General features: G+C 42.8%; 1 protein-coding gene across 1 annotated transcript in view; it reads left to right on the top strand.

Annotated features, from left to right (window-relative positions):
• Positions 1 to 252: 252 nt before the first annotated feature.
• PCOLCE2 (procollagen C-endopeptidase enhancer 2) overlaps positions 253 to 15,820 on the top strand; it is a 71,750-nt gene continuing 56,182 nt past the window's right edge. Inside the window, exons 1-2 of the mRNA XM_032629318.1 lie at positions 253 to 787; positions 1,711 to 1,819. Of these exons, the coding sequence (XP_032485209.1) occupies positions 705 to 787; positions 1,711 to 1,819 (192 nt within the window). The 5' untranslated portion in view covers positions 253 to 704. The remainder of the gene's footprint in view (positions 788 to 1,710; positions 1,820 to 15,820) is intronic.

Below are 15,820 nucleotides of genomic sequence, written 5' to 3'. Positions count from 1 at the left end.
TGTAAAGTAAGAGAATTAGAGGAGGAGTTAAAATATAGTAGAATCTCTCTTCTATTTTCTCTTTTCTTTCTTTGGATCTAGATGTCGGAAGGAGGAACCCTCTTTTCCAGCAATCAGCAAGCGAGAATACTTTTTATTTGAAAGCAACTAGAGAAAAACACTCCCCAAAGCAAACCAAACCAAGGCTACCCCCCTCCAACCCCCCTCCCACCCCATCATCTGTGGATCAGGGCGCCAGGTCCCATTTGGGTACCACGCGGCAGGGGATTCCCTTTCATCCTTCTCTCCACAGCCCCTGCCCGAGGGATGTGAGCGGGGTGCGGGTCCCGGGGTGCCAGCGAGGAGCCGCCCGCCCCCCCGCCCGCCCCGAGAGAGGAGGCGGCTCCCGCCTGGGAGCCGCCCCCTCTCGCCGCCAGAGAACAAACGGGATATTCAGCAGTGGCCTGTGGCTGCCAGAGCAACTCCTCAGGGGAAATTAAGCGGCGAGGCAGACTGCACCGTAATCGCCTCTAGAAAAGCGCCCGGCCCCGCCTGCCGCGCACGCCCGGCTACCTGGGCTACCCCGCGGCGGCGCGTGCGAGAGAGCGGGAGAGGGCTCGCCGGGGTGCGGGGCGCGCCGGGGCGAGAGTCCGGGCCGGTGCGGAGCGCGCGGTGCTGCGGGGTGCGCGCCGGGGTGGGGCGAGCCCCGAGCGTCTCCACCGGCCATGAGGGGCGCGGACGCCTGGGCCCCGCTCTGCCTGCTGCTGGCCGCCGCCGCCCAGCCCTCGCGGCCGCAGCCCCCGGAGAGGTAACGCGACCCCCGCCCGCGCTCCCTCCCTTCCGCCCTCTCTTTCCCTCGCCCACGGCTTGGCTTTACCCACTCCGCTTCGGGGCGCCGGGGGACCCACACGCCACCACGACCCCGGGAGGGGGCCGGCCTCGGGGCTCCTTCCGGCGCCCCCCAGCTCCGCCCGCCTCACGGCCCCGCAGCTGGCCGGCCACCGCCTCTCCTCTCCCCGAAGATTCAGGCGGGCGCTGGGAAGCACTGGGACCCAAAAGTGTGGACTTTGCTTTACTCCTGTTTTCTTCCCCGGAGAGGCTTTGCCCAGAGAGAAGCCTAGGGGAATAACGCGAGTTGCCCAGCGCCCGGGGAGCGGCTCTTGGCAAGTTTAACTCTTCAACCTCTGAGCTGCCAGATGGCTCCAGGACCTGGGCCGGGAGACCCGCCCTATGGCCAACTTTGCCTTCTCCTTTTCAATGAGAGGTTCTGCCAATGGCCAACGATTTTCAAACAAAGAGAGAATTAGGCATCTCTCCAAATCCAGGAAATTAAAACTTTTTCATATTAACCATTACTTGTCTAGCTTTAAAACCATGCACTTCACGGAGCCTAGCTCTCACCCTCGCTCTCTCTCCCCACCCCCGCAGTTAAAATTTCCATTTACCATTTTCCTGTAAGATCTTACCACTTACGTGGAGGACTTGATTGCATATGGATGGATGGATAGATTGATCTTGTTATTATGGTGGAGACAGATGGCAGCTGGACTGAATGTTTTAGCAGGCTAGAATTTATTCTAAGAGCTAACAAGTATTTCAAATCCCGTATATGATGCAGGCAGTCAATTGTCAGTCTTCACTTTATCCATATGAATAGACTGCATCTTTCTGAAATTGACATTAAATTGTTAGACAGTGTTTCAAATTTCTTTTCTTCTTTTATTTCCCCAGACCTGTTTTCACATGTGGCGGCATTCTTACTGGAGAGTCTGGCTTTATTGGCAGCGAAGGTTTTCCTGGAGTGTACCCTCCAAATAGCAAATGTACCTGGAAAATCACAGTAAGCATTTTTTAAAGAGGGTATTCTCCAAAAGTGAATACTGGAAACAGTGGAAGAGCTGCTGCTTTCTTCCTCTGCTGTCAGAATTTGGGTTGGGGGCAAATGTCTGTAATAGTGAATTTGGGAGATTTTAAATAGAACTAGTGGTGCCCTGCATTAACAGTTAGAAAGGGCTCGAGATAATGCTTGCAGGGATAAATTCTTAAAGCAGATGTGTGTCTGAAAACCCAGTCTGACTCAGCTGAGTTTCATGGATTCAAAATCAAAATTCAAAATTCAAAATTCAGGCTATCTTCACGCAAAGGCCCATCATAGAGACTTCTAGAAGCTATTTGTTGCCTGTGCCTTTCATAAATGTCTCCTAGTGGCGGATAGAAGATCAAAGGTAGCACTCACCCCTGACTACTTTATAACCATTAGGGGGAAGAAAAGGGGAAAGAAAAAGAAAAAAACAATCCCACTTAATGTCTCTGACTTAAAACCACCACTAAAGGCAATCTAAGAATAGAGAATAACAATAACTTAGGGGAGAAAAAGCCTAAAAACAAAAACTAACAAAATGCCCAGGTTGGTTACTAATGGCATAGATTATGCTGAGTCAAGGTAAGAAATCAGATTTAGAGACAGCCAGCCTTAAAAAAGTAAGTCCAGATTTAGTCAGCTAGAGTGAGTCATCTTTCCAAGTGAGCATAGTAGTGACCATTATCTTCTTCAGTTTTTTCAATTTTGGGAAGTTGTTTGGTACTTGAACACATTAGTTCACTGAAAGCTTCATTCAGTCAGATTGTACCACCCATGAATTAATGATTTTTAAAAATAGGTACCTCTTATTGAGCACTTACTGGGTGCCAGGCACTGTGCCAAGTAGGTAACAAGCATAATCTCACTGAATCTTTGAAATCACTGTGAGGAAGTATGATTATCCCCATTTTATAGATGAGGAAGCTGAGGTCTAGAACAATCATATAAACTGACTTGATCAAGCATTGGGTAAGTCCGACTTTCTATGAAGTAAAGCCTATTTTGCAGTGAGGCCTTCCCACCAAGAAGGTCATTTGACAGACAGATATGGGGGGGTCTCCTTCCTTAAATAAAAGTCAGTTCCTATATGCATTGATGCTCTCCTGTAAAATATCAGCTATCTAATGAATTGGTACAGATTTCATTATGTTATTGCAACGCATGGGGCCAGGAGAGGATGGTCATGAAAACTAGCTCTGCAATATTGTTATTAGCATAAATGTGAAATAAGGCTCTGAAACAAACATTAACTTGGTTTTTATATTATAGTTGTGTTTTAGTTATGATTAAATGGCTGTAAGTTAAAAATGACCCAAGGAAATTAGTGACTGAGAGGCACCATGTGCCTAGCAGGTAGACTCCATGGTGAGCCCAGTGTTTTGGGTCTTCGGGGCAATGTTAGTTTTGGAGGTGGGGAAGGGTGTCCAGTGAAAGTTGTCCTTGGTAAAGGAGGGGTGTGCCCTCGCAGAGGCCTGACTACCTTATTTTTATGTGTGGGAAAGAGGAAGTATAATGGATGCTCCTTGTGGGTACAATGTAAAGGTGAGGCATGCTGGCTCTCACTCCATCACTCATAAGCCGTGTGATGGATTTATCTTTAAACCTCAGGACTGTTGTGACGATAACATGAGATGGTATGTATAAAGCTCTTTGGCTGAGTGTCTGCGTTAAAGAAGTGCTCACTAAACGTTAGCTACCACCGTTACCGTTGTTGCTAGTATTGACTCATCCTTTCTTCTGACTGGTAGGCAATATGGCAGATCACTGCCACCCCCTTAGTATATTGGCTAAGCTGGGCTTGGCATCAGCTTTAAAGCAGCTCAGACTTTGATGGAACAATAGACTTCGTTATGTGTATCTAGGAAGCACTTATTTCTGTGCTTGGGTTCTCCTGTAATCTTACTGGAGAGATTCTGTGTGCGTTAGGACTAGGTTGGCTCCTAGTAACAGAGATCCAAAGTAACAATCGCTCAACCAGAAGCTTGGTTCTCTCCCATGTAAAGGAATCTGGAGGTAGGCAATTCAAGATTGGTGTGGCAGCCTCAAATCATTAAGCACTCAGTATCTGCTTAGATGTGTGCTCAAGTTCCAGCCATCAGGTTCATGGTTTAGCCAACAAAATGGAAGAGAGGAAGGGCACAGATCCTCCCTTTAAGGACATTGTGCAGAATTACCTGCACCTGGCTAGTTATTAGTTACATGGCCACTTCTAGCTGCAGGGAAGCCCTGAAATGAAGTCTTCATGTCAGGAATCCATGTGCTCCGCTAAAATTCAAGAGTCTTCTTTTGAATAAAAGTCTTCTATCAACTGTGGAAAGAAGGGAAAACAAGCAAACAACAAGCAGTCTCTGTGACATATTTATTTGTGGTTTGCCCAGGCTGCCTGAACTAATGCTCAAAAGTTGAGTAGCAAATGCAACCTTTTTGAAAAATATATATTTTTAGAAAGCATAGGTAATGCACAAGAAAGGACTGTACAATTTGCTTTTCTCGTGAAAAGCTTTATAGTTTTCACTCTTAGCCATTTGATTCTGTTTCAAGGGACTGCCTCTTTTATGTTTGCATATGAGTAGCACCAAGAACTTCCAGAGGAGCCCAGTACATTCTCCTGGTTATAATTACAGCCTCAGCAGAATGTTCCCAAAGGCCTTGGATGCTCTCAAGATCTCAGTTTCAAAATATCTTCATTTCTTTGTATTTCACAAGGAAAAGCACTGAATCGTTGGAAAAAATATTCCCATTTCTTCTTCATGGTCCTCTGGTGTGTCAGAGTAGAAGAAGGGAGCTCCCTAGCTTCTGTATATCCTTGGGTTGATAAAAGAAGGAGGACTGTGATAGCACTAAAGCTTGTAGAAGCTGGTAGCCCTAAGGTCTGTCATTCATTCAGCAAATGTGTGTTGGGTCTTGGGTACTACTGGAGTTTTGGTGAACAAGGCAGCCAAGCTCCTTGCCCTCATGCAGCTAGCATCGTAGTTTGGAGAGACAGGCAGTTAATGTTTAAACAAACAAGTAAACAAGAAAATATTACATAGTGATAACTGGATTATAAAAATAAAATAGATACTACTTCATATCCATCAGGATGGCTATTATTGAAAAAGCAGAAAATAATAAGTGTTGGCAAAGATGTGAAGACACTGGAACCCTTATGCATTGCTGGTAGGAATGTAACATGGTGCAGCTGCTGTGGAAGACAACAGGATACTTTCTCAAGGAATTAAACTTAGAATTACCATATTACCCAGAAATTCCACTTCGGGGTATATACCCAAAAGAAGCTAAAGCTGGGATTTGAATAGATATTTATACGTCCATATTCATGGCAGCGTTATTCACAATAGCCAAAAGGTGGAAGCAACCCAAGTATCTATCCATAGATGAATGGACAAACACAATATGGTATACAAAGGAACATTACTCAGCTTTAAGAAGTAAGGAAATTCTGACACATGCCACAACATGGGTGGACCTTGAAGACATTATGCTAAGTGAAATAAACCAGTGACAAAAGAACAAATATTGTGTGATTCTGCTTACATGAGGCACCTACAGTAATCAAAATCATAGAGACAGGAAGTAGAATGGTAGTTTCCACGGGCTGGGGGAGTAGAGGAATGAGAGTTAGTATTTAATGGATACAGAGTTTCAGTTGGGAAAGATGAGAAAGTTCTGGAGATGGATGATGGTGATTGTTGCACAACGTAATGCCACTGACCCATACACTTCAAAATGGTGAAAATGGTACATTTTATGTTGTGTATATTTTACCACAATAAAAAATTTTTAAAAATAAAACAGAGCAGTGGAATATTAGATAATAACCGTATTCCAGTTCCAAAAGGGGAAATCTGTAGAGACAGAGAGTAGATTAGTGGTTGCCTGGGGCAGGGGATAGGTATGGAGATTAACAGTTAATGGTCATGAGGGATCTCAAAGGTGGAAATGACCTATGGTGATGGTTGTACAACTTGGTATAGTTACTAAAAGTTATTTAATTGTGCCGTTAAAATGGGTGAGTTTTATAATATGTTAAATATACCTCAAGAAATATGTAGCAAAAACCAACAAACATAACATAGTGGTGGGATAGAAGTAGCTATGGATGAGGTGGTTGGGAATGGCCACTCTGAGGAAGTGACATTCGAGCTGAGGCCTGAGTGATAAGGATCCAGCCATGTGAAAGTCTGGGGAAGAGCATTTTAGGCAGAGGGACCGGTGGGTGCAAAGGCCCTGAGGTACAGACAAGCTTGATTTGTCTGAGGAACAGCCAGGAGGTCACTGTGGCTGGAACAGAATGAGTAAGCGGGACGATGGGAGAAGTAAAAAAGGTGAGCAGGGGCCTGTAGGCCATGGTGAAGAAGAGTAGGAAGCCGCTGGAGAATCTTAAGCAAAGGAGTGAGATGTTCTGATTTTAAAAGATCATTCTGGCTGCTGTGTGGAAGATGAATTGTAGGGCGTTAAGAGTGGAAACAGGGAGACCGATTAGGAAGCTGTGTGGCCTCCAGGAGAGAGAAGATGGTAGAATGGACAAGAGGGATAACCAAGGAGATGAAGAAATGTGGACTCTTCTCCCTAAAGCAGTTGTCTTAGTAGTTCTGAATGCAGCTAGGGTGGAGTGGCACCGGCCAAGAGGCCCAACGCACCAGGCTCTGGACCCTTGCTTGACATCTGCTCCAGACAGGGCTGTGCTCTGGTGTGGCCTCATCCAAGTCAGTCCATTAAAGGCTTTCTGGAAACCAGTGGATCCAGTCCATTTTCCAGCTCCTGCAGTCAGTAAACCAAGAGTAGAATTCCCACTGGCTATTCAACATCGTAGAGACCTCTCAAGACGGAAGAGTCTCAGAATAGCCCCCAAACTCAAGTTCCCATAGCTAGAAAGATCCTGCTTCTCACCACTCATCTGCTTTGCAGTCCATTCTTCCAGACTGGAGATGTGTCCCAGCAAGGTGGCTTTCACCACCAAATCCTCTTCATCAAACTCTATCTTATCAGTGGGGGCGTGGAGGTGGGAAAAGCCTAACGTTAACGTCTGTATACTTTGAGAAAGGTGAAGGCTAGTGGTCACAAGCAAACTTTCTAGCCATTTGTATTGGACTTTCTAAGATGGAAGTACAGCTTGCAGATTGGAAATTTAGATTTGCCCTTAAATTATAGGACTTTAAAATTTTCCTTGCTATTTCTTGGACGGCTGCACTGTCTAAATACACTATCAACATTGGCTATTTAAATTTAAACTAATTAAAATTAAGTTAAAAATTAAAACTCCAGTTCCTCAGTCACCCTGGCCGTATTTCAGATGCTCAATGGCTACATGTAGATGGCAGCCACCATATTGGACAGTATATAATATGAATATTTCCATCATCACAAAAAGTTCCTTTGGACAGTGCTGTTCTAGAAAACTTTCGAGGTTGATTTTACTCATGTGAAGATATGTTGGGGACGCACGTGCTCCGTGCTGCTTAGTTGTACTTCTGCTTTGCAAACCAGGCAGCTGATGCTTGTTCTGTGTAGTGCCGAAGCTGTGACTGGAACTCAAGCCTCTTGACTCAACTCTATCTTTCTGGCCACCAACTCTTGGTGACCTCAACTAGTCTTAGGTTTTACTAATGAATTTTGCTGAGTGTGTTCTAAAAAACGTATGGCTAGAGTTCAAATCAGAGAATTTGAAGGTTAAGAAGTTGTTAAGTATTTTGTTACTAATGATAACAAAGTTGAGGGTTTCTTAGTTTCTCGTAAGAGTTGAGGTTCAGGACTGTAACCTAAGGGGCATCTGCATAAAATACCAAGTCTGCATACATGGGGGGTGGGTAGGACTTAAGTATGATTTGACAGCTAAGGGAAGTATAATTTTTGGAAAATGGTGGCTGGTCTTCTAAGCGAGCTTGGAAGGACAACATGACTGGGTTGAGGCAAAAGTCACCCAAAGTGATTGAAGGATGAGAACTGCGCCTGTACCAAGCCCGGCAACAAGAAATGAAACTCCAAGTATTGACATACCACCACCTGGACCGCACTATCACAGTGGTCCCCCTGCTGGGTACATGTGCCCAAAGGGGCAAGACTGTGCAGGAGACAGTAAGAGACCTCTGAGATCCCTAAAACAAGTCAGGGAGAGTGGACCAGTGTCAAAAAGAGCACAGCCGGTGGGATGTGGCTCACTGCTACACTGGCAAGGCACGTTTACCAAGAGCCCACCAAGCACGGCTGTAGGTGCTGGAGACACACAGATGAACACCTGGGAGATATGAGCATGGGAGGCTGCCTGGGATGACGCATTCCCCAGGCTCTGGGTGGGAAGAGAAATAAAACCCAACAGGCACCTTGCCTTCTTGGGTCCACCAGCACAAAGATCACCATTCTATTAATGGTTTCCTTATAAATTCATTGCAAACTTGGCATGTCACCCAATCCTTCGGTTCCTTGATCTTTTCATCGATAACTTGTTCATTTTATAATCCCAGTAGAATTGGAGATTCATATTGATAATTTGACACAATTTAAAAAAAAAAAAGAAAAGAGGCTTTAGTAGCAAAATAATACCTTGTGAAAGCAACTCTATTCAGAGTTTGACTTGGGCTGCATATGGTATGGCCAGCTAAGTGGAACCAGCTGAAACTTGGTTTATAGCAACTATGCAAATTAGAGGAAACTTGAAGCCTAGAACATTCTGGGAACTCTCCTCGAATAGGTATGTAGGTATTGTTATTTTAAATTGGTTCCCAAAGTTAACAACTAAATATTGCATCTGAATTGCTGTTGTTATCTAACAGAAACAGCAGTTGGTATGCAGATGTCAGTGAAAATGATTTTGTTCTTAGATTTAAAGGTGGGCATAATTTACAAAACAGTTTTTAAAAATGAGATTATTCATGTATGTGGTCTTATTGTTATAAAACATTATCAGAATTACAAGGTATTTGTTTACGATTTATATCTCTTTTTTATTTCCAAAAAAAAGTTTGAAAGTACTGAAATTAGAGAGCAGATTATTGAAGGTTTCAGTTATTATTTTGAGCAGAAATCTGGCTTGGGAAAAAACCAGCAAACATTTGAGCAGTTTAAAATTTGGTGGTTCCTTTAACTCTGAAGTAAATAATGTGGGCTGATCAGAAAGTCACAGACTTATGCCAGAAATGGAAGGAGAATTATAGCAATGAATAGAGTCAGTCCTATTTAAGCCGAAAGTATGTGGCAAAGTTTTCCTTATTTAGCTAATTCATGCAGAGGAAAAAGGCATAAATTGTCATATGTAGAACATCTTCAGATTCCCCAGGTAATACATGTACTGTCATTTTGCTAACTACCTTATTTTTTCTATGCAACTGGAATTAAATATACGCGTTATTATACAGGTCGCAGATCTAAAATAATAACATATGGTTACTTCATCTGCATCCAATTCCGTGATGTCAGTGGATACGTGTTAGTATGTCCATTTCACAAATGGCAAAAGTGAGGTCTAAAGAACTTGTATCTTGCCTAGTATCCCTGCAAATGGTTTGAAAAGCCTAGCACATTTTCTGACTCGATGACACAAATGCAGTATTATGCACTTATTTAACAAATAAACATTCGCTCAATGCTTATTGTACATCCGCTAGCTATGTACTGAGCATTGGGCTGGGCCCCAGGGCTAAAAGGTCAAGGCATAGTTTCTATGCTTACGGAGTTTATAATCTGGTAGGGAGTAGTTAGATAAGAAAATCAGTAGCGATTATGTTGTGTAAATAATTATACTACTCAGTGTAAGTAGTTTTAAGTATTGATAATGTGGAATAAGGCTGATTGACATTTTAAAAATTATTGAAGTTCTTAGGTTATTTAAATGAAAACAATTATTACCTCATGCAAAGAGTAAAAAATGTTATGACCCACTTTACATCTGTGCTGCTCTAAGACTTGAGAAATTGTTATATGTCCTTTGTTTGACAGCACAGGGCTGTTTTACAACACATGCCTTGATATTTCCAAATACACCTAATAAATAATTGCGTAAAGGCATTCCTTACCATGGGGTGATTTTGTTACTTATGTGTGTTAAAGTCATCATACTGAATCCATCCTCCAAAAGCCTGATTAAGTTTAAATGGCATTCACATTTACTTTAGAGAAATGATAGATTGAAAATGTGATTGGGGTTTACATCTTCCCACTAACCTTCATATGGCTTCATGAAAAGCAAGTCAGCAGTGGTGGGGCATGGAATTGCATGAAAACTGAAACATATAGTGATGCTCTATTTAGATTGGGGCTAGGTATATAATTTGAGAAAACAAATAGTGAATTTAGACGGGAACTCAACATTTAAGTCGCTTAATCATACCTAAGGGTATGGCAAGGGGTTCTAGAATTACTGTAACTGTTATTTGCCTGGTATAACCACAGCAGGACAGATAGCGGAATGGAATTTTGGCCTTAAACACATATTTCCTGGCTTTAAAATACATGCAGGATTTAGAATTATATAGAGATTTAAATTCCAGTCAACTATGGGGTTTGTTTTAATGCACCTATACATTTGTTGGACTAGGCTTCGTTACTTCAGCTGCCTGAATAGTAATTTAACCCCATGCTCGACTTAATATCATTCATATCTAATTCCTTAGTAAAGATGAGTGCAATTAACAGAGAATGTCTGCATACCCAAACTTGAGCACTCTATGAATGGGAAAAGAACACTATAGCTACATGCTGTCTGTTTTTTAATTAGGAGAGAATAATTCAGAAACGTTGCGATTCTTATGACACTTAAACTGTCCCAGTTAGGTTTCAATTGATAAAATACTGGAAGCATTAAAACATTTTCCATGCTGCCTTCAGTCCTTCTGAGAAGCAGGGGGAATATAAATCCTAAATAAATAAGCAAGTAGGTGACGATTTCCCACTGGGGCCTCAGCCCGATTTTTCTAAGTTTGTTTAGTTTCCTGCTTGCTTTTAAGGGCTTCTGTTGCTTGTTTTGTTTTGTTTTTCTTTGCTGTCTCACATGGAAATCAAATATGTTTTTATTGATTGAAAACATGATGTTTTATTAATGTGCTTATTTGTACCGCTTGTATTTTTAGGGCTGGTTGAAGGCAGATGCCTTAGAAAGGGCTTAATGAGTAGAGAAGAAAATGAGAGACCATGAAAATGAAGTCCTCTTTGGGTATTTCTTTTTTCTGAAAGAGATTCTCTTTAATAATATATTAATGACAAAAAGTCATTTTTCCTGAAACATCACTATAGTAATAGAGCACAAAGATAACACATTTAAAACCCCTCTATTAAAGAGCTGTATAATGAGAAAGCATTTAACAGAGGTAAAACACCCAGAAATGGTTTTAAAGATTGTATTATTAAAAAGACTGATGGAACTAGTTTCACACTCCTATCCCAGAGTTCAATTTATGATGTGAAATTATAGGCAAATTGGAATTGTTCCATAAAATTTGCAGATTCCTTGCCATCTATCAGGTATTGACAGAAAAAAAAAGAAAAAGAGAGTGGTTTCATTGCTTGGTTGCTCTATGCTGGAGACCAGAGAAGCATTTACAGGGCTCCTAATTCTAAGGCTTTCTCTCTTTTTTTTTTCACATTGTCCTGCTTTCAGAGTTTGGAAAGTGTTCCCGTGGTTAGCTGCTGCACAGTCAAGTTTTATCTGTATGGATCATTATTCCTTGAGCCTCTGAAAAACGTAATCACTAAAACAGCCCTGCACATTATAATTTAGCAGCCTTATTGACAGTGGCAATGGCGCTTTGGGGGTACTCTTGAATTTCTTACTCTAGGGACTTGGGAGAATAGAAGTGTTTTCTTCAGATATATTATGAGTCAAGGTGGCAAGTCTCTGTAAAACCAATATAAATATCTAAAAATAAATGGAACAACCACAGAGACGTGGGGAGTTGCAATTAAAGCTGCACAAGCCCTGCCACTAAATATCACCTCTCTTTCACCACCTCAGCCCCAAGACACTCCTGGACATGACATATAATAAAATAGTGTTTCCCAAAGTGCAGAGGGAGGGAGAGACCTTTTAGTCACAGATGGGCTGTTCTGTGGACCAAGCTGATAAGAAGCACAGGGAAGCCAGTGGAGATCTGATTGCTGCTTACTGCTCCTAGAAGTGAATTGATAGTGTTACGGACTAGGGTTCTTGACCTTCCTTAATCGATAGAAGTTGATAAGAGGCCAGACAAGAAATTCAGGCCGTGCTTTACTGGGGCCCCTGCTGCAGCAGGGGGGGAGCGAAAACAAGTAACAGGTTCCCTTGCTCATTTCTGGGGAAGGGCAGCAAGCTGGTTCCTTATATGGGGTGAGGGTGTGTCCGGGGTCGGGCTGGAGGTGTGGCTTAGGTGGCTTGCCCACCCTTTTGGTGGAGTTGAGTGCAGGTGACGTGCACATTACCCCTGTTTTTGCTCCGGGCTCTTCAGAAGTGGCAGTTGGGTTTTTGATCTCTTTGTATCTTGTTGTCCATAATTTGCCCCAACTGGGCATGCACGCAGTTATTTTTAGTCCCTTATAGTTTCTTTGTATTTTGTTGATCGAGGAGACATTTTTCCAGGTGCAAGCACTGCAGCCGAGGGTCCCCGGTCCCAGCCTGTCTCAGTAAGGGTCTGATAGAGGTCTGATATAGACTTTCTAAAAGCCCTGGGCTATGATTGACCTTCTGGGAAGAAATCATAATTCATTACAACTATTTTTAAAGTACCTTTCAGAGATCAGATGCTGGGCTGGGCAGGGAGACTGTAATGTTTGGAAAGCCATGTCCCAGAATAGGGCTTGGTGTGGCAAGGAGGCTTTCACTAGTCTGGGAGATGTCCCGGAAAAGATCACAGTAGCACAGGGTAACGAGGTTCACAGTGGAGTGTTGTAAGTATGGCGTCACTCAGTGACTAGTAGAAAGGGCATTGGCGAGTCACACTGAAATTTTTTTCAGCTATTTACTAGGAAGGTGATGCACTTTCTAGAACTTTCCAAAGTTGGTTATCATGGCCAGACCTGCGTTGTAAAGGTAGCGTGAGGATTGAAGGAGGTGGTAGATGAGAGGCCCTTGGCACGGCGCTTGATGCAAGAAAGTAGTCAACAAATTTTTTTTTTCAATCTCTCTTCCAGGACTGTAATAAGCCATAAAAGGGTGGTGTTTGTGTAGAACTTGTCTGCAAGCCAACGCATTTCAAGCTGGATGGTAATCCCTTTGGGGCATGGCTAGCTCCCATGGGTATTGGAAATACCCATTCCTACTCACTATGTCTTTTCTTCACTTAAAATATGGTCTTTCATAAGACTTTGTCCACAGAAGTGCTTCCAGACCTTCCCTGATTCTCCTCAAGCTAACCACCTCCCACCCAGCACCAACTGAGAATGCCCCTTAACTTTTAAGACTAGGGTGCTTAGAGGCAGAGAAATGATTGTCAGTTAAGAATTGCAAATAATTTTCTGTCTTTAGAGATGGGGATTTTAATTTGCTTTTGGAGGCTCAAATCATCAGAATAGTCCCCACTAGTTACACAAATTAAGTAATGAATTTATTCATTAATTCCTAATAGAGATACCCCATGATATATTATTGATAGTTAAGAGTGCAGTTTCTGGAGCCAGACTGCCTGGGTTCAAACACCAGCTCTCCTATTATGGTGGTGAATCCCCAAAGATGACCCCTAAATAACCTCACCTCCTGGTATTCACGCCTTTTTCTAGTACCCCCAAATATTGAATCTTGGCTGGCCCTATGAAAAAATAGAATGAGACAGAAGTAATACTACATGACTTCTGGGGTTGGGGCATAAGAGATCTTAAAGCTTTTGCCTTAGTCTCTTAAAACGTGAACTCTGGGGGAATCTAGCTGCCATAAAAGGACTGCCATGCTATGAGGAAGCCCAAGCTAGCCTTGTACCGAGGCTTCATGGAGAGAGAGAGAAAGATGCTCAGACAGCCCCCAGCTGTTCCAGTATTCCCAGCTGGGGTGCCAGACATATAAGTGAGAAAGTCATCTTGGAGGACCAGCCCCAGTTAAGCCTTCAGACAACTTAAGCCCTAGCTGAGAAGTGATAGTAATTGCATGAGATAATTCAAGCAAGAATCACCCAGCTGAGACCAGTGAAGTTACAAAACCATAAGAAATAAGAATACATTGTTGTTTTAAGCCACCAAATTTTGGGGTTGTTTGTTATGCAGCAGTAGATTACCAAAACAGTTACTTACCAGCTATATGACCTTGACCTTGAGTTACATACTAGCTGTATGACCTTGAGATGAGTTTCCTCATCTATCAAACATGGCTAATAGGGCTTCCCTGGTGGCGCAGTGGTTGAGAGTCTGCCTGCCGATGCAGGGGACACGGGTTCGTGCCCCGGTCTGGGAGGATCCCACATGCCGCGGAGCGGCTGGGCCCGTGAGCCATGGCCGCTGGGCCTGCGCGTCCGGAGCCTGTCCTCCGCAACGGGAGGGGCCACAGCAGTGAGAGGCCCGCGTAACGCATAAAAAAAAAAAAAAAAATATGGCTAATAATACTCTCTACCTCATAGGATCATTTTGGGCATTAAATTAGTTATTGCATGTACAGTATTAAAAACCATGCTTAGCACATGGTAAGTACTCGAAGAAAAAGTATTATTCATCCATGAAATATTTATTGAATGCTTAATATGTGTCAGGCCTTGTTTTATATTCTGGAGATATAATAGTGAAGGTTCTCGTACTGAAGGTGTTTACTCTCTACGGGGGGAAGAGAGACAATAAAATAGATCACAAATAGTAGGGTAGGAATAAGTACCATGAAGACAATAAAACAAGGTGATGTAATAGACTGAGGCTGACGATGTGACATTTGAACTGAAACCTGGATGATGCAAAGCATCTCCCCACTGATGGTTCCTGAAGAAATTGTGAGGTCATCACTGTTCTGAATGCAGATGACTAGGTATGTGGCCTTAAGCAACTTCTGACATTTCTTGTCCATTATGAGTACAAAATGTCTTCTGGATGATTACAAGTGAAAAGGCCTTGCTCATGAATTAAGGTTAACTCCTCTGGACAGGGTAGTGGATTTGGTTTGCTTCTTTATATTTGGTTTGTTTGCCTTTTTCTTTTGAAAGGTGCTTTGGGATGTGGACAGGGGAAGGGCTGAAGGGTCAGTTTTTGTGCGTAATGTTGTCTTGGGTCCCATGTGACATGGAGTGATGCAGAGTTGGGAGGAAGGTGTTGTCCTCATCCTGGCTCACAGGTCTCTGCAACTTGGGAGGGAGCAGAATCTTAGGGGCATCAGAAGATAACACCCTTGAAACAGATAGATGCTTCCTCTTCATCGGCCCATTCAGGGGACTTGGTGGGCACATCCATCACCAGGAACATTCTATTTATCCATTCATCTGTGAATTGACACTTGGGTTATTTCCACTTTTGGGCAATTTTGAATAGCGCTGCTGTGAACACTGGTGTTCAAGTGTCTGTCTGAGTCCCTGCTTTCAATCCCTTTGGGCATACACCTAGGAGTGGAATTGCTGGATCATGTGGTAATTCTCTGCTTTATGAGGAGCCACCAAACTGCTTTCCAGCAGTAAGAGAGGAAAGACATGTGAACACTATCACTAGGGAGCCAGACAGCTTTGTGGGCCGGTGTAGACATCCCTTGGAGATACTCCAAAACAACTGAGATTTTAGGGGGGATTCTGGCACAGTCATCAAGCTAATAGGAACTTGCACCATTGTTCTTTAGGGATTACAACTAGGCATTTATTGTGTGGGGGATACATATATGTGGTAGAAAAAACATTTTTTTTACTGCAAGGCAATTATCAGGAGCCATACATCTACCCTAGGAATTGCCCAATATACTTGTTTTAGTTATTATAATTGTGATTTATAATTTTAATGAACTTGTTTTATTATTCTCCATAAGTCTTATATATATTTATCCCTATAAATCTGAGCAATGCATATATTGTTTTATTACTCTCTATAAATCTTAGCTATTTATATATCTGAAAATAATGAAAC

The sequence above is a fragment of the Phocoena sinus genome, chromosome 4 (assembly GCF_008692025.1).
Source record: "Phocoena sinus isolate mPhoSin1 chromosome 4, mPhoSin1.pri, whole genome shotgun sequence".
NCBI classification, from domain to species: domain Eukaryota; kingdom Metazoa; phylum Chordata; class Mammalia; order Artiodactyla; family Phocoenidae; genus Phocoena; species Phocoena sinus.
Note: the sequence above shows the minus strand (reverse complement) of the source record. Positions and strands in the feature narration are given on the sequence as shown.